The sequence below is a fragment of the Anomaloglossus baeobatrachus genome, chromosome 2 (assembly GCF_048569485.1).
Source record: "Anomaloglossus baeobatrachus isolate aAnoBae1 chromosome 2, aAnoBae1.hap1, whole genome shotgun sequence".
Classification (NCBI taxonomy): domain Eukaryota; kingdom Metazoa; phylum Chordata; class Amphibia; order Anura; family Aromobatidae; genus Anomaloglossus; species Anomaloglossus baeobatrachus.
Window position 1 is genome coordinate 132,314,962 of NC_134354.1, and position 19,020 is coordinate 132,333,981.

General features: G+C 42.9%; 1 protein-coding gene across 2 annotated transcripts in view; it reads right to left on the reverse strand.

Annotated features, from left to right (window-relative positions):
• Positions 1-19,020, reverse strand: part of SMG6 (SMG6 nonsense mediated mRNA decay factor) — a 420,134-nt gene that overhangs the window by 25,615 nt on the left and 375,499 nt on the right. For both annotated transcript variants that reach the window (XM_075335342.1, XM_075335343.1), the window contains one exon: positions 3,116-3,259. In XM_075335342.1, the coding sequence (XP_075191457.1) occupies positions 3,116-3,259 (144 nt within the window). The remainder of the gene's footprint in view (positions 1-3,115; positions 3,260-19,020) is intronic.

Consider the following 19,020-nt stretch of genomic DNA (forward strand, 5'->3'; position numbering starts at 1 on the left):
TGGAGTTTGTAAATTCTCCCCACGTTTGATTCGGTTTTCTGGAGTTCTCCAATTTTCTCCCTCATGCCAAAGACATACTGGGGCAAATGTACTAACTCTCTGGAATGGTTAGACAATGCAAACTTAGACAAGTATTAAAATGTGCCAAATTTTACATTTAGAAACGAACAGTGTTACGCTGCCTCCTTGTTGAAAAATATAGGGATTAGACAAACAGCACACTGCCCAAAGTGTCTAGGGCCTGAGGATGACTAGATCCTCTTAATGTGGAGCTGTCCAAAACTATGTCACTGCTGGGAGAGCGTGATTGATTGCATAAATACTATTGTGTAGAGAGAATACAGAATACGGTAACAATTCTAATGATGTTATAGCAACGCATGCGTAAGCGCTGGGTTAGAGCGAAGGAGGCGATATCATAAAACATTCGAGATCTTGCACTTTTAGGCTATGTCCACATGTTGCATTTTTGCAGCTTTTTTTGCAGCTTTTTTTTTACGAGGTTTATGCAAATTAAAAGCTGCTTTTTACAGTAGAAACAAGACCTATGAGATTTGACAAATCTCATGCACACGATTATTTTTGTTTTCCTAACTCAAATGGAGAACTGCTGAGCTTTTTAAATAAGCAGCAATGTCAATTCTTTCAGCGTTTTTCCACTATTGAAAGCAATGAGAAGTGAAAAACGCAACTGTGGTTTTGATGATTTTTTGCTACTTTTGTAGTGAAGCTGACGAATTATTAAACATGCACAGTAGACAAGTGACAAACCAAAAAAGTAACCTGTAAACATAGCCTTATAGCGAGGCGAGCAGTAGAGGGTTGTGGCATCCACTCTCCATGATGAGATCCCACAACCCAGAAGACTGACCCAACATTTGCTAGAAAGTTAAAGCCTTTAGGGAGCATCAGTGACCCTCTTGGCAACTTTTGCTAAAAAATTATCGGACTGTGACTGCCCACCGTTTTCTTTAATAAAAGCCACTGACTAGTGATAGGTACACTAAATCCATCAGTAGACTTATGTGGAATTAAAAATTAAATATAGCAGGAAAAAGAAAAACAAAGTAAGAAAGGGCACGCAATTAAAAAAAAAAATAAAAATAATTATATATATATATATATATATATATATATATATATATATATATATATATATATATATATACACACACACATATATATACACATACATATATAATACAATTTGTTTTGTGCAAGATTTTGCATGTATTAAAAAAAAATAAATAAATAAATAAAAATAAAAAAAAGTCCCAGTACAAGGAACTGAACTGTATATAGGAATCCTCATGAGTAGTGATCGGTGGACCTGGACTGAAAATCCGGATTCGCGCGGGTTCAAAAGTATTCGAGCGCTGGCCATGAGCCCAGGGTTCTCAGGGATCTCTGGGTAACTATCTGGATACGGCCACTTGGGTAATTAAAAAAATATACAAAAATCAGATGCCAGGACAGCCGGTGGGCGGGGAAGGCAGTGCATATGTAATGAAATGCGGCTAAGAAAGAGCGTTACAGCTGCGCATGAGAATGGTAAGTATACCGGGCTTCCTCTAATCCCCCTATCCCTTCTATCACCATTTTATATTGCAGGATTTGGGTCTCCATAGTTTTATATGGTGACCAGCGAGCGTCCAGGCAGATATCCGGGATCAATTCCCGGCCAGAACCTAGGCTTTCTTTTTTTTTTTTTTTTAAACCCAATTGGACTCGCCAATCCTGGGTATTTGCAGGTCTGCCCAGAACTACTCATGAGAAGTGACGTTGGATATAGCAAGGTTTTAGGTTACAGATAAAAGTACATCTAAGGCTGGATGCTCATGTTGCAGATTTGTCTTGTTTTTTTTATTCGTTTTTCAATGCAGTTTTGTCACAAAACGTGAAGGGTTTCAGGATGACAACAAAGCGAATGAAACTCCTCAAGTGTCGTGCACAAATTGAGTATTTTCACCTTGCAGGCTTGGTGCAGAAATAAATCTCCGGCATGTCAATTCTTGCTGCAGATTTCACCTAACCAAATGAATGAGAAAAAATATGCACCAAGAACGTGAGGCAAAAACAGATCAAAAACGGCATTTTTCCTGCCAAGAGCTGCAGAAATGGTGCAGAAATATCTGCACCATATATTTTGCATGTGCACGATCTAGGAGAGGGAAATGGTGACTGTATAATAACAGGGAATGCCACCTGTTTGATTTGAAAAAGACTAAAAATGTTTTTGTTTCCGGATTTTTTTTTTCTTCATCTGGAAGGAGGATGAAGTGAGATATGAACAGGCAAGATGAGAAATGTGCTGCATCTTTAGATACTTTTGTCCAACTTTACACCATCTCTTTGCTGGTTTCCATATTTGCCCCTACATTTTGGGATATGCATTTTAAACCACACCTTGTTTCTTGCTAAGCCACGTCCCTCTTGCAAGTCTAGATGGTAATACGATCAAAGAGGACCAACCACCAGGATTTTCCTATATAAACTGAAGCCAGAGCTATACTGGCGCTATCAGGCTGATTCTATACATACCTTTAGTTGTGAGATCGGATGTATACTTTTTGAAATACAGGCAAGTAAAGTTTGTGAAATGCATTGTTACTTGATGAGAGGTGCAACGGAATATCTAATAGGTGGGTCGGGTTTTGCTAGCTATTCCTCCCTCCGTATGGCTGTCTGTCCTTCCTCCCCATGTAATAACAGAGACAGGAGGAGGAAGGACAGGGAGCAGACAGGGGCGGGAATAACTAGCAAAACCCGACCTATTAGATATTCCGTTGCACCTCTCATCAAATAACAGTGCATTTCACAAACTTTACTTCCCTATATTTCAGAAACTATACATCCGATCTCACAACGAAAGGTATGTATAGAATCAGCCTGATAGTTTATAAAGAAAAATCCTGGTGGTTGGCCCTCTTTAGTAAATAAATAGGTGGTCAAATTTCCAAGCTGCACCTTGAGAAAATGGCCTAATGACATCAGTTGTCATTCTCTCTTCTGAGCTTTATTTGATATTTTGCAAACTGTAGAGAACTTCTAGACATGCCCTTTACCTGCTGTAACTATAGGAAATAACTATCACTTGCACTTGTTATAAATTTACCTGAATCTTCTGCTGCCGACGTTTCTGCTCCTCCACTTTCCTCGCCAGGGCTTGCTTCTTGGCACGTAGCTCTCGAAAATCATGCTCTGCCCCGCTGCTTTCTGGCTCAGAGTCTTCGGCAAACGCTTCAATCACTACATCATCCTGGTTTAAAAACAGGTTTATGAGCAGTTAATGTAAGATTTACAGTGCATCACCTGCATGAAATGTACTCTCTGCATTACCTGAAGATTAACTTCCAGCTTTTCGCAGGCAATATTTCCGCTGGTCTTAGAACAAAACACTGGCATGCTGTAATTCACACTACATATGGACATATGATGCCACGAAACATTCATTACAGAATACTGCACGGGGAAACCAGAACGCAAAAGAAAACCTTTCATAGCTTAGATGCTGCTATAAGAACATGGTTAATAGTAACAGTGATAATCATGTCATGAGTCCACCATACACATTGCTGCGGAGGACTGGACTGAACACTTTTACAGGCCATGTGGTTTAGACAAATAGCCGTACTGCCACGAGCCTAAGACATCAGCAGCTAGCACAAAAGGAACTAGACTGTCAGATTCTCCATTCAAATAAGTATTTTCAGTGGCTGTTACTAGTCTTACAGAGCCATAGGCCTCGGGAACGAGGAAACGTTCATTAGAGGAGGGGTACCCATCAGCATCATTTATACGAGCTGACAATTATGGGCCCATGTGACCAAGCCGGCGATCATACAACAAAGAAGCAAAACACTCATTCAGTGGGTGATTGGATCTTTTATACAGCATATAAATCATCGCTATCGACAGCACATTGCCCAGTAGGCTGTGTGCGCACAGTGCATTTTTTGATGCAGATTTTTCGCAAATCTGCATGTCTATCGTCATGCCAGCAAAGTCAAGAGAATTCTCAACAGCTGTGCGCACGTTGCGAATGGTTTCCTTGCAGATAATAATCTGCAGTATATCAATTCTTGGTGTGTTTTTCAGCCCTTCCACCCATTGACTTCAGTAAGAAAAATGCATGGCACAAAAAAACAAACCAAAAACTCAATTTCTGCACCAAATACTCAACATGCGCACATACCCTAAATAGGAAGAGTGCTGTATATGTGGCCAGAATGATTGATCTTTTCCCTGGCGGATTTTCTTGAGGAAGAAGAGGGGATATCTCTTCGAAATGCGTAGAATAAACCATCACCATTGCTTTTATTATTTGGAGTGATTCTTTGTACATCAGCGCGGATTATACCACAATTATCCTGGTTTCTGTATTGCTTCTGCATTTTTTCCTGACGATCAGTATTTCTCAATTTTGTTAGGTAGAATTAACATGAAATAGCAATTCAGGAAATGTTTTTTGCGATTTTTTTTTTTAATGCTGTTCAATGCTTGGGAAAAGTAACAACACAGTTTTATGCTTTGGAGCAGCATGGTTACAGCTATTCCACATTTATATAATTTTTTTATGTTTTGCCGCTTTTACACAATAAAAACTATTTTTTAGAAAAAAATATTTTTTTTTTTGCATTGCCGTATTCTCAGAGCTGTAACTTTTTAATTTTCCTTGCTTTTTGTGGGAGAAGATGTAGTTTTCAGTAATAACATTTTTGTTAATGTTCAACTTTTTGATTGTGTTTTATTCACCTTTTTTTCTGCTAAAGGATGAAAAATCATTTTTTGATGCTTTTTTTTTTTAAACTGCTCACTGAAGGGGTTAAAAAGTGTGAGTGTTTTATAAATCAGGTCAGGCCGGACGCAGCGATATCAAACACCTGTACTTTTTTTTTTGTTTATATATATATATGTATTTTTGGGTATAATTTTTTGTCATTTTTTTTTTACATTTTACAAGTTTTTTTTTGTTTTTATTAACTTTTTTACCTGGTCCCTATATGGGTCTTTAACTTTTCTTAGTCTGATTGCTGGTATAATGCATTGCCATGCAGCAGCACAGCAATGCATTATACAGGCAGCGTCAGGCTGCAGATTGTCTATCAGACCCTGCTGCAGGCTGACCTTGAGAGGCCACCGTACATGGCAGACCCGGAGGTCATCATGTGACCTCCGGTTGAACTGACATCCCTCAGGTCCTCCGTGATCGTGACACAGGAGACCTGGGAGAGGTAAGAAAAGCAGCTCTCTGTACCTACCGTTCTGCACCGGAGACCGCATGCAGGGGGTCGCAATCCCTCCTGACAGCAGACCATTGATAAACGTTGGCTCTGCACAAAGCCCAGCAGAAGCCGATCTTTATATACTATCGGCGGTCCTGAAGCGGTTAATACGCTGCGTTTTTGACACAGCGAAAATACACAGCATCAAAAGCTCATCGGGGGAACATAGCCTAATTCTCCTTTATCGGTAATATCTTCTGAAACTACTGCACTGTGGTTGGTTTAGAAGTATTTCTTTTTGTGACACACATTTGAAAATTGTTTTCACAGTTATTGAAACCACTTATTTATCCTATGAACAGAATTAAAGCCTCATTAAACACACAAAATACTAGTAATAAAAGAAAAAAATATATATATCTGAGTAACTTCATCTGTACTCCTCCTTTTCTTTAATTCCAGAAACAAAATAAATATGCAATTGTAAATTTCCAATAATTCTTCATTAGAAACCCCTCCCCTCTGCCCTGCTTGCCGCAGTTAAAGAGAATCTGTCAGCAGGATTTTTCTATGTAATCTGAAGACAGTCGGAGGTAGCGCCTGACACACAGAGTTCAATGATGTGTAATTCATTATCCTGTATGCAGTTTACTTATACTGAAGGTTTTATCATTTTATTATTGCCTGGACTACACTGGTCCGACCACCCCCTTTCCCTTCTGATTGGCACCTTGCTGTCTATAGATATTGTACACATAGCTCCCTCAACTCTGCTGCATTGCTAAATCTAACAACTCTGATTGTGCACCCAGTAATTAAGAGATACATTGTTGGACTCAGGATCTCTTTTTCTACAGTATGCTGCTCTCAGATGAGGTAGCAAAAACCTGCTGACAGATTCCCTTTATTAGAATATCAGGGGGTGCAACTGTAGGGCAAACAGAATCCCTTTAAAAAATATGCTGATTTCCACACTATTTAGGGAAATCTGTCAGCAGATTTTTGCTACCTCATCTGAGAGCAACATATAGGTAGGCAAATGAACCTGAATCCAGCGGTGTCTCACTTAAGTTACTGGGTGTAGCTGTTCTGACACAATCAGAATTTTTAGATTTAGCAATGTAGCAGAGCTAAGAGAGCTTCCCCTGCCAACTCTCGGCTCTCTATAGAGATTGTACATGGACAGTGAGATGTCAATCACAGGAGGGAGTGTGTCGAACTGCCATGAACATGACATTGTAGTTCAAGCAATGAAGTCCAGCTGCTTAAACAGACATAGCAAATAAACAACAGATTGGACCTTGACAAGACTGACATTCTTGAATTCTATGTTTAAAGGAAATCTGTCAGCAGGTTTTTGGTATCTCATCTGACAGCAACATAATGTAGGCAAGGAGATTCTAAATCCAAGGGTGTATCACATAGATCACTGGGTGCAGTCTGTCACAATCAAAGAATTGCATTTGTCATGTATAGTTGAGCTGGGAGAGCTGTCCCGCCCACACCAGGCTCTCAATAGATTGTGCACTGACTGTGAGGTGTCAGTCACAGAGGGGGGTATGTTGGACTGCCCTGCACCTGAGTTTCTAGTCCTGTAATGTTAATCACAAGGTAATAAAATCATTAGATTATGTAAACAATTGCACACACTGATAAGAAAAGCACAGTTGCTTTTTGTGTTTTAACTCTTACAGGATACGATCCTCAGAGAACATAGCAAAATCCTGCTGACAGATTCCATTTAAAAAAAGAAAAATGCAAATCCTCACCCCTCCCTATTGAGTAAAACCATGGAAGGAATGGATTGCCAGGTGATAAAAACACATTGTTTTCTGCAGGTTTCTACAATACTGTTTCAGGATCAAACAGAAAAAGCTGCAGAAAAGCAAAACCGTGAGGAAAACTATATCTCTTCTTTAATTACAACATTCATTTGTAGATTTAGTATCCCTGTATAATCTCCTGCAGCTTTGTGTCTACAGCTCTTTTACAGATTAATGCATTTCCATGGTTACAAAGTACAAACAAACCCTGTGTATGTAAAAGTCTACAGTCATATGTTACCCCACTGTCTCTGCCCCAGCGTAATGGTAATAAATACCCCACTGCTGTCCTCCAATTCTACTGTCATGTGTTACCCCACTGCCTCTGCCCCAGCTTCATGGTAATAAAGACCCCACTGCTGTCCCCCAATTCTGCTGTCATGTGTTACCCCACTGCCTCTGCCCCAGCTTCATAGTAATAAATACCCCACTGTTGTCCCCCAATTCTGCTGTCATGTGTTACCCCACTGCCTCTGCCCCAGCTTCATAATAATAAATACCCCACTGCTGTCCCCCAATTCTGCTGTCATGTGTTACCCCACTGCCTCTGCTTCATGGTAAAAAAGCTTAAAGACAGGATGACGCTGTGATTTCCTAAACGGAAATGACCAAATCAATAGAAGACCTTTATAGAGAATCGGCAGCTTTGTAACAAGTTTCGGCTAAGGATGAGATGTACAGATTTTAGCCTATGCTTTGCAAACTGCAAAAACAATGCTAAAAATCTGGAGAATACGGTATATAAACTGATTTTTTGATGTCCTTTACGAAGGGGGATTGAAAATTATTTCAACAGGCATTGCACTGTTTACCAAATTAATAGAGCCAATGTCTGAACGGGGCCTTGGTAGTTTGGGCTCGTGCTTTTTTTTCTGCCCAAAAAAGGAAACTACTGTCTTAAGGTTGTATTCTGTACTTAATGTGATTTTTTTTTTAATCCATCCTTTTTTTTTTCTCTATAATGCCACTAATATAAAAAGGATTCTACACAAGTTTAATCTACACAATTAGATTGAAAAAAATGTGTTAAAGTATATTAAATCTGTAATTATCCAGTGTGAGAATATAGTTTATATTTTGTGCCTGCATCATATAGGAAACTTCGGAATAGCTGCGGTAAGTGAGTGACATTTAGAAACATCCAGCAAAATTATCAGAACCAAGGAGACCACGTAATTTCCAAATAAAGCTCACATGAGATTAGGAATCTTTACTCACAACCTCTCGCTACCACATGACACGATACAGACTGAGGGAGGGGATATGGCTTATTAGGACATTTCAATAGTAATACTATATAGTATTTTAGGGGTTGTCCCTTTTCAGAAAATGTTTCCCAACAGGAACACTTAACTTTATAAAAGAAAAACAAAAAACATCAAACAAACTAAGTTTTACTTACCCGACCAGGTCCAGTACTGTGTCTATTCGCACTCACTATACCCATAACGAGAACTGTCTACTCGCATATTCATTCCGAACAGCGTGTGCAATGCAAGGCAAGGGGGAATACTCGCAATGTAACGAGTAACCAGAATTCCGCAATATTTTCTACTTGCACGAATAGTGCGGCATTCGGGTTACTCGTTACATTGCGAGTATTCCCCATTGACTTGCATTGCACATGCTATTTGGAATGAATATGCGAGTATTGGACAGTACTCGTTAGGAGTATCGCGAGTATGAAGTTAGGTACTCGCTCAACTCTAGATACTACCCCTTTAATAAATACATAAGACAACTCATCGGTGGCTGTATAAAATGTGTATGGATGTCATGTGTGATAAAAAATGTCCAACTTAAAAGGGGTTATCTGGCTTATTTTGCCTTTTTTTAGTAATTTCACTATGGGGCTACATTGGGGCAGGTAAGTAGATAGCGACTACTTACCTGCCCTGCTGTCAGCCCCTCTCCCCCGGCTCAGAGTGGTCATGTGACCGCTCCTGCCGTGATTTTGCTGCTTCCTGTGATTTCATGTCAACAGAGGCAGGACCAAGTTGAAATGCAAAACAGCCACTGCAAGTTGCCGCCCTGCTGGGTGGGTACCGTGCGTGGAGTCCCCGCTCCCCCTTCCCCGCACCCTCCCCCTCCCACATATCAGAGGCAGCTGCTCAGATGGGAGCTCTGTATACAGATAATGCAATGATCAGCCACCGACCAATCAGAGGCAGCAGCTGATCACTGGAGAAGCTGCATAGAGAACTCATTCTGCACAGCGCCCGGGAATCTGTCCTCTGATATAAAGCGCTGTCAGAAGCAGGACACCGAGGGAACGAGAACAGGTGAGAAGGATTTGTCCATTTTTTTTTTTGCATGTGTGAAGTATGGCAGAATAGAGGACACTACTACATGATGGAAGAGGAGCAGGAAAGGGGCCATTACTACAGGATGAGCAGGATGGGGACAAGGATGTGTCACAGTACTATAGCATGTGCACAAGGATGGGGCACAGTACTATAGCATGGGCGAAAGGATGGGGCACAGTACTATAGCATGTGCACAAGGATGGGGCACAGTACTATAGCATGGGCACAAGGATGGGGCACAGTACTATAGCATGGGCACAAGGATGGGGCACAGTACTATAGTATGGGCACAAGGATGGGGCACAGTATTATAGCATAGGCACAAGGATGGAGCACATTACAGGTTGGGGGAATTACTATACGATGAGCACAAGGGTGGGCATATTACTGCATTATATGTGCTCATATTGTGCTGTCCTAGCGGTCTGTGCTGAGCAGAATACTGACAGCCAATGGCTGGGCATGGGGCGGGGCTGGACAGTGAGGCCGGGCGGTGCCAGCTCTGACTGAGGTTTGGCACAGGAAGATGTCATGTTTGGTTGAGCTGAAGGTAAACAAAGAGCTGCAGAGAATAAAGAGATAATTCAAGAGGAACAAAAGTTAGAAAACAAAAAAAAAATAATGTAAGGGTGATCTATATGACAATACAGCACAGATTAGCGTAAAAAATTTTTTGGGGTGTATGTTGGACAACTCCTTTAAATTTAAGCTCCCATCCTTTGTTCTCCTGCTAGATAGACTTTTCTGTTAAACATATTCTTTAAAAAACAATTGGCTATCTTATTATTTTACTATATATTATACATATACAGTATATACCGTATTTTTTAGACTATAAGACGCACCCTGGTTTTAGAGGAGGAAAATAAAATTTTAAGGAAAAAATGTGGTCATGACACACTTATGGGGCGAGGATCTACTGCTGACACGGTTATGGGGTAATGCCCTGCTCATATACTCCCCAGCCTGCTCATATACTCCCCAGCCTGCTCATATACTCCCCAGCCTGCTCATATACTCCCCATGCTGCTCATATACTCCCCATGCTGCTCATATACTCCCCAGCCTGCTCATATACTCCCCAGCCTGCTCATATACTCCCCATGCTGCTCATATACTCCCCATGCTGCTCATATACTCCCCATGCTGCTCATATACTCCCCATGCTGCTCATATACTCCCCATGCTGCTATATACCCTCATCCTGCTCATACACTTCCCATGCTGCTCATAATAAACCCCTATCCTGCTCATATACCCCCATCATCCTGGTGTATGGCCGCATCCTGTGGCACATAAAAAAATAAAAAATAAATAAACGTTCATACTCACCTTACCTCACCTCACTCCCTGAAGCACCGCTCCCCTTACCGTCTATGTCAGCGGCAGCGCCGCTGAGTGGAGCCGTCCCCGTTCCCCTGCAGCATCGCAATGTCCCCCGGTCTGTGCCGGCGGCTGCGTGTGGACACGTGTGCACAGCGATGACGTCATCGCTGTGCATGCCGCTAGTCTCCACGCAAGTCAACTGACCGGAGGAGATCGCGGTGCTGCAGAGGAACGGTGAGTAATGTGTACTGATTCACTGACCCCCGCACTGATGATTATGCGCGGGGAGCAGTGAATACAGCCGCACATGATCACTCCAGGCTGTAGTTGCCAGGGGTGATCATGCGGGCCGGCTGTTTATCCCTCGCTCACCACCCCGCCCACCTGTCAGTGCCGGCTTCAGCGCTGAGAGATGGGCGGGAGGATGGGCGTGCATATTAAATGAGCGGGCCCACGTGTGTGTGTGTATGTGTATGTGTGTATGTGTGTGTGTGTGTGTGTGTGTGTGTGTGTGTGTGTGTGTGTGTGTGTGTGTGTGTGTGTGTGTGTGTGTGTGTATGTATGTATGTATGTATGTATGTATGTATGTATGTATGTATGTATATATATATATATATATATATATATATATATATATATATATATATACATACATATACATATATATATATATATATATATATATATATATATACACACACAGCACAGACCAAAAGTTTGGACACACCTCATTCGAAGAGTTTTCTTTATTTTCATGACTCTGAAAATTGTAGATTTACATTGAAGGCATCAAAACTATTAATTAACACATCTGGAGTGGAATACAAAAAAGTGTGAAACAACTGAAAATATGTCTTATATTCTAGGTTCTTCAAAGTAGCGAACTTTTGCTTTGATTACTGCTTTGCACACTCTTGCCATTCTCTTGATGAGCTTCAAGAGGTAGTCACCGGAAATAGTCTTCCAACAGTCTTGAAGGAGTTCCCAGAGATGCTTAGCGCTTGTTGGCCCTTTTGCCTTCACTCTGCGGTCCAGCTAACGCCAAACTATCTCGATTGGGTTCAGGTCTGGTGACTGAAGGCCAGATCATCTGGTGTAGCACCCAATCACTCTCCTCCTTAGTCAAATAGCCCTTGCACGGCCTGAAGGTGTGTTTGGGGTCATTGTCTTGTTGAAAAATAAATAATGGTCCAACTAAACGCAAACCGGATGGAATAGCATTCTGCTGCAAGATGCTGTGGCAGCCATGCTGGTTCAGTATGCCTTTAATTTTTAATAAATCCCCAACAGTGTCACCAGCAAAGCACCCCCACACCATCACACCTCCTCCTCCATGCTTCACGGTGGGAAGCAGGCATGTATAAGTCCATCCGTTCACCTTTTCTGTGTCTCACAGTGTCTTTGGATCCAAAGAGCTCAAATCTGGACTTATCAGACCAAAGCACAGATTTCCACTGGTCTAATGTCCATTCCTTGTGTTCTTTAGCCCAAACAAGTCTCTTCTGCTTGTTGCCTGTCCTTAGCAGTGGTTTCCTAGCAGCTATTTTACCATGAAGGCCTGCTGCACAAAGTCTCCTCTTAACAGTTGTTCTAGAGATGTGTCTGAGACTAGAACTCTGTGTGGCATTGACCTGGTCTCTAATCTGAGCTGCTGTTAACCTGCGATTTCTGAGGCTGGTGACTCGGATAAACTTATCCTCTGCAGCAGAGGTGACTCTTGGTCTTCCTTTCCTGGGGCGGTCCTCATGTGAGCTAGTTTCTTTGGAGCATTTGATGTTTTTTGCCACTGCACTTGGGGACACTTTCAAAGTTTTCCCAATTTTTCGGACTGACTGACATTCATTAATTAAAGTAATAATGGCCACTCGTTTTTCTTTACATAGCTGCTTTTTTCTTGCCATAATACAAATTCTAACAGTCTATTCAGTAGGACTATCAGCTGTGTATCCACCAGACTTCTGCACAACACAACTGATGGTCCCAACCCCATTTATAAAGGTAAGAAATCCCACTTATTAAACCTGACAGGGCACACCTGTGAAGTGAAAACCATTTCCGGTGACTACCTCTTGAAGATCATCAAGAGAATGACAAGAGTGTGCAAAAGCAGTAATCAAAGCAAAAGGTGAGGTGGCTACTTTGAAGAACCTGGAATATAAGACATATTCTCAGTTGTTTCACACTTTTTTGTTAAGTATTTCATTCCACATGTGTTAATTCATAGTTTTGATGCCTTCAATGTGAATCTACAACTTTCAGAGTCATGAAAATAAAGAAAAGTCTTTGAATGACAAGGTGTGTCCAAACGTTTGGTCTGTACTGTATATGTGTATATATATATATATATATATATATATATATATATATATATATATATATATATATATACATACATACATATATATATATATATACATACATATATATATATATATATATATATATATATATATTTATTCGTAGGTGTCTATGTAAATTGGTTTTATTTTTTTATTTCATGTTTTTAATCTCCTTTGACATGTCCGGGTCACAGTAAGGTGATGAAATGCTCATACTTTGAACATCTTACAAAAAAAAAATTGCTAAGAAGACTTTGAGAGCCTTTCTGTAGTAAATGGGGGTCCATGGCTATCCCTTCCCCAAGTTCATCCTGGGAAGGAGGAAGGCAGGCTGCTCACACACAGCTCAGTCTCACTTCCTCGTCTCTGGGTAGCGTATCTCCAGCAGAAGTTTAGAAAGAGGTACGTTTTAGCTCGCATGTGGTAAAGTCTGTTGAGATCAGGAGTTAAATATGGCTCCTGGTTAACTTATGAGAGGTCAAGTGCTAGTCAAAAGGGTATGTAGATTTTAAGTTTAGCTTTCATAAGATCTGGGTACCAGGGTCCCGCCTACTAACCAAAGGGGAACTTCTCACTTACCAAATGACTAAGGGCATTAACGACTATGTGAGTGAAAGGAGGAGGGGACACCCAATGTCAGCTAAGGGTCACAAGTTCACTGTGTCTGGTAGCCAGCTCTACAAAAACGTGAGAAAATGAGCTGCTTCCACTGACACTCGTGCATTACACAGCCACGGCCTCATGACAAGTAGATGGCTGTGAAGGGAAAAGTACAACCTACACCACAGATTTGTCTGGGGATGGAAAACGGATTTTATTGAAAGACAACCTTTGGAAAGTTTGTTAGATAAGTGTGAGATAAGAAGGCATAGTCATAGCCTCTGTATAACTGCTTTAATTTTAATGCACAGATCAGCCATAACATTATAACCTCTGACAGGTGTGGTGAATATATAATGTCACCTGTCACAGGGTGGGAGATATTAGCCAGAAAGTCAGCAATCATTCAAGTTGAAAAACTTGAAAGTATAAGCATGTTGGTGACTTTGTCAAGGGCTAAATTGTCATGTCTGGACAACCAAGTCAGGGCATTACCAAAATATCAGGTTTTGTGGGTATGTCGTGCTTAGTACTTACAGATGTAGCAAGCACCACAAGAACATCAAGCGGGTTACATTGCGTTACCTATTGCGCCAAAACGGGTATGAAAGAAAGGTAGCAGCTTGCGGTGTACATGGCTGTGAAGTGGGGGATATCAGTTGGAGTGAGGACCAGAATTTGACAATGGAGCACTAGAAGGAGGCCCAGTTTGATGAATCTAATTTTCTTTGGATGCACTGGGAAGAAGATTAGAAGTGGAGGCAATGTCATGATATGAGCAATGTACTGGGAAATCTTGGGTCCTTTCATTCATCCGGTTGTTCCTTTGACATATCACCAGCGTATACACTGCTGTACACCAAGTACACCCCTTCATGTCACCAGTATTACCTAATGGAAGCGGACTCTTCTGCAAGATAACACACCCTGCCACACCAAATCCTTTCTCACCTTCTTTAAATTGCTGAACAATCTTTGCAATGTGTAGACTTGACTTCTCAATCTACATCTGTGGGATCTGCTAGGTAAGCAGGTCTGATCCTTGTACGTTCCAACACACAACTTACAGGACTTGGACGGTCGGGTTTTATCATCGGAACCTCTCTCTACAAAGGTTCATCAATATCAGATCAGCGGGATCAAAAACATTCTAAGCTGTTTTTAGCTGAGCCATTAGCTGGATGGAGACCCTGATAAGGAGCATTACCACCACAGCTCTGTTCTCTATGTAAAGGCCATTGCGGAGACTTGAAGCTCAGCTCCTATTGAATGATATACTCCCAATTATCTGATATTAATGACGTGTCATAAGGCTGGACAATTGGGAGAAGACCAAAAACTGCAGCTAATATAGAACAAGGAGTACAATAAGATTTTATATTATATATAAGCCAGGTGCCACAGAGAACAACACCTACACACCCCACACTCCCGATCAGGCACACCAAAGTCAGACACAAAACCATTGTTGCCTTCCTCCAGGGGCTGATGTTCACACCAGGGGGTGGGCCAGGCGGTTGGCCCCGCCCACCGAGGAGTTCACAGTCCTGGAGGCGGGAAAAGTAGACAGATCAGTTTTGGAGGTGAAAGTGAGAGGAAGGAAAGTGGTAGTGGAGCAACTAACTGACAGCGTCCAGGTGTGTGGCCCGGGCGGTACAGCAAGGTTGGCAGACGGTGGTGACCGTCTGCGGGAGTGGCCTATTGGAGTCTACCGTAAGGACCGTGGACGGGCGGTGGCCCGGCGGTACAGGACCGGTACGCAAAGAGAAGCCAGCACCATCGGACAGGGGCTTACGGACCCCGGCAAGGCTAGGAGTCGCCGTGAATTTGCCAAATTCGTTAGCGAAGGGGACCTCCTGGGTTTCCCAGCAGTCAAGTCGCGACAGAAGGCAACAGTCCAACCGTGAGAGGGAAACACAGCCACCGCCAAGGCTACCGTTCCCAGGGCCAGAGCCTGCGGGCAAAAGGGGCTCCTCCAGCCCATATCCAAGCTGGGGAGCGGGTTACCGGTGGGAACCCATTGGAACCATCTACCGTACATAGGTGCAGGGAAAGGCAGTCACCACCAACTTGCCGGGAGAAACAACACCGCAGCCGCCTGTGGGACCCGTCCATCCAGCCGTTTGTTTTACCAAGAACTATGTCCTCATCATTGGCTGAGTGAGTACCACTGTGCCGTGCGGCACAGCGCTGCCCCCGCGACCCTGCACCTCACCAGGCCCCGTAGCCCGCCTGCAATCCATCCCTACCCCCATCACTGGGCCCCGGGACAAACAACCCCCTACCCACGGAGGGGAGAACTAACAACAAAGCTGCTCCCTGTCACCGCTCCGGGGATCCCCGTCTAGAGCAGCGGTGGTGTCACCAATATCACCACAACCGTGGGTGGCGTCACGGACAATAATCCAATCCCCACCATCCAATCAATCCCAACCCCTTTTCACTCACGGGCGAGGAGCGCCGCTTGAGTCCCCGGGATCCGGCCCACCGCTTGAGCCACCACCGAGCAGCAGCAGCAGCGGCCGGACCTGAGCAGTGGGAGAGCGCAGCGTCCCCTCCTCCGCCCGCGACTGTGAGGCAAACCCTGGGATATGAAGATGAATTATGACTTCCAGTCATAATCGCTCTCATCACTCCATGGCAGTGCCCCCTCCCTTCTTGTTCTCAGATGTCCAGCATCTGTGAAGGTGTCACATCCTAGCAACACATCCCATGGCCATCTCCTGTGATATGGAGATTAGGTGATGTGGGAACAATGGACACAGGATGACTCCCTGCCGTGACCCTGTAGTAGGGGCTGCTATCTAGTTAGCAAGCTTGGAAGTATCCAGACAGGACGACTCCAGTAAAAAAATGGTTCATATCTCGCAAGCCATATTTCCGATAAATATGGCAACCATAAAAATGGTGTCTCCGCATGCGGACGATGCTGGCACACCCTTTTTATGGGAGCAGGACCTGGGGAAATACCCCAGGCGTGATATCAGCCAATGGGGAACTAGTAGACAAGTCATGAGTCCTCTCGTTCTGTAGCTAAATTCATAGCTGTCACAATGAGAGCGTCGGCGTCCGCCTACGACGCTCCCAGGCCAAGTTATGGCCATATTCCATGTTGTGGATTTTGTCCATAACTCCAGCCAGGGGTGGAGCAGTGCTCCCTCTGAGGTCACTAAGGTAGGAGGGGACCTGGATTTGCCCAGGTTGATAACCCTACTTCGGCCATTTTCCAGTGTTCTTTTGCTCGGGGGCCTGGTTGGGAAAGACCTGTGAGGGAGTTCCTGGAAACCTGGTCTACAGCGCCCCCCTGTGGCCAGACGCACAAGGTAACTGCTGGAACTGTGTATGCCTGTTTGTAACCCATGCTTTGATTGTAACTGTACTCTGACATATGTATATTCTGTAGATCCCCTATTGTATATATTGTAGTTTCTAGTGTGGCTTTAGGCCGATTAAATTATATAATTAATCTTGGGCTGTTCTGTTATCTCGATCTTGAATCCCACGTCTGTGTGTTCGGCTAATAGTTACCGTGAAGCGGTTGGTGGCAGCGAGTTGTGCCAAGGATTATTGTGGGGAGGCCAGTGAGATTCGGGGAGGTTTTATATATTCCGCCCGCGGAGGTCGGGGGAATATATACCCTACTCTCACCGGGGACCCTTCAATAATCGGCATAAGTAGTATAGCGGCCTCCTTGCTTATTGTCGGGCAATTCCATAATTGGCCTGACTATAAGAGGGGCGCTAGAGAGCGCGTCACGTGCTCTGTCTGTCGGTCGGTATAAAGGAGGGGTGACCCCCACTTGTTACCCCCCGATTGTGACGTACTGGTAGCCAGCGCGGGGGATTTCTGAGTGACCCCCCCCGGTGGTTCGTGACAGCGACATATACATATACATTATATATATATATATATATATACACACACATATACAAACATACATACACACACACACACACACACACACACACACACACAGTGCTTTGCAAAAGTATTCGGCCCCCTTGAATTTTTTAATCTTTCCCACATTTCAGGCTTCAAACATAAAGATAAAACAATGTAATATTATGGTGAAGAATCTACAACAAGTGGGACACAATTGTGAAGGTGAAAAAAATTTATTGCTTATTTTAAACTTTCATAAAAAAATAAATAACTGAAAATTGGGGCGTGCAATATTATTCGTCCCCTTTAAGTTAATACTTTGTAGCGCTACCTTTTGCTGCGATTACAGCTGCAAGTCGCTTGGGGTATGTGTCTATTAGTTTTGCACATCGAGAGACTGAAATTCTTGCCCATTCTTCCTTTGCAAACAGCTCGAGCTGAGTGAGGTTGGATGGAGAGCGTTTGTGAACAGCAGTTTTCAGCTCTTTCCACAGATTCTTGAATGGATTCAGGTCTGGACTTTGACTTGTCCATTCTAACACCTGGATACGTTTATTTGTGAATCATTCCATTGTAGATTTTGCTTTATGTTTTGAATCATTGTCTTGTTGGAAGACAAATCTCCATCCCAGTCTCAGGTCTTTTGCAGACTCCAACAGGTTTTCTTCAAGAATGGTCCTGTATTTGGCTCCATCCATCTTCCCATCAATTTTAATTATCTTCCCTGTCCCTGCTGAAGAAAAGCAGGCCCAAACCATCATGCTGCCACCACTATGTTTGACAGTGGGGATGGAATGTTCAGGGTGATGAGCTGTGTTGCTTTTACGCCAAACATATCGTTTGGCATTGTGCCCAAAAAGTTCGATTTAGGTTTCATCTGACCAGAGCACCTTCTTCCACATGTTTGGTGTGTCTCCCAGGTGGCTTATGGCAAACGTTAAACGACACTTTTTATGGATATCTTTGAGAAATGGCTTTCTTCTTGCCACTCTTCCATAAAGGCCTGATTTGTGCAGTGTACGACTAATTGTTGTCATATGGACAGACTCTACCACCTCAGCTGTAGATCTCTGCAGTTCATCCAGAGTGATCATGGGCCTCTTGGCTGCATCTCTGATCAGTCTTTTTCAGCCGGGTATTGGTAGATTTCCAGTGGTAGGATACTCCTTCCATTTCAATATGATCGCTTACACAGTGCTTCTTGGGATGTTTAAAGTTTTGGAAATCTTTTTGTAACCAAATCCAGCTTTAAACTTCACAACAGTATCACGGACCTGCCTGTTGTGTTCCTTGGCTTTCATTATGCTATCTGCGCTTTAAACAGAACACTGAGACTATGACAGAGCAGGTGCATTTATACGGAGACTTGATTACACACAGGTGGATTATATTTATCATCATCAGTCATTTAGGACAACATTGGATCATTCAGAAATCCTCAATGAACTTCTGGAGTGAGTTTGATACACTGAAAGTAAAGGGGATGAATAATATTGCACACCCCAATTTTCAGTTTATT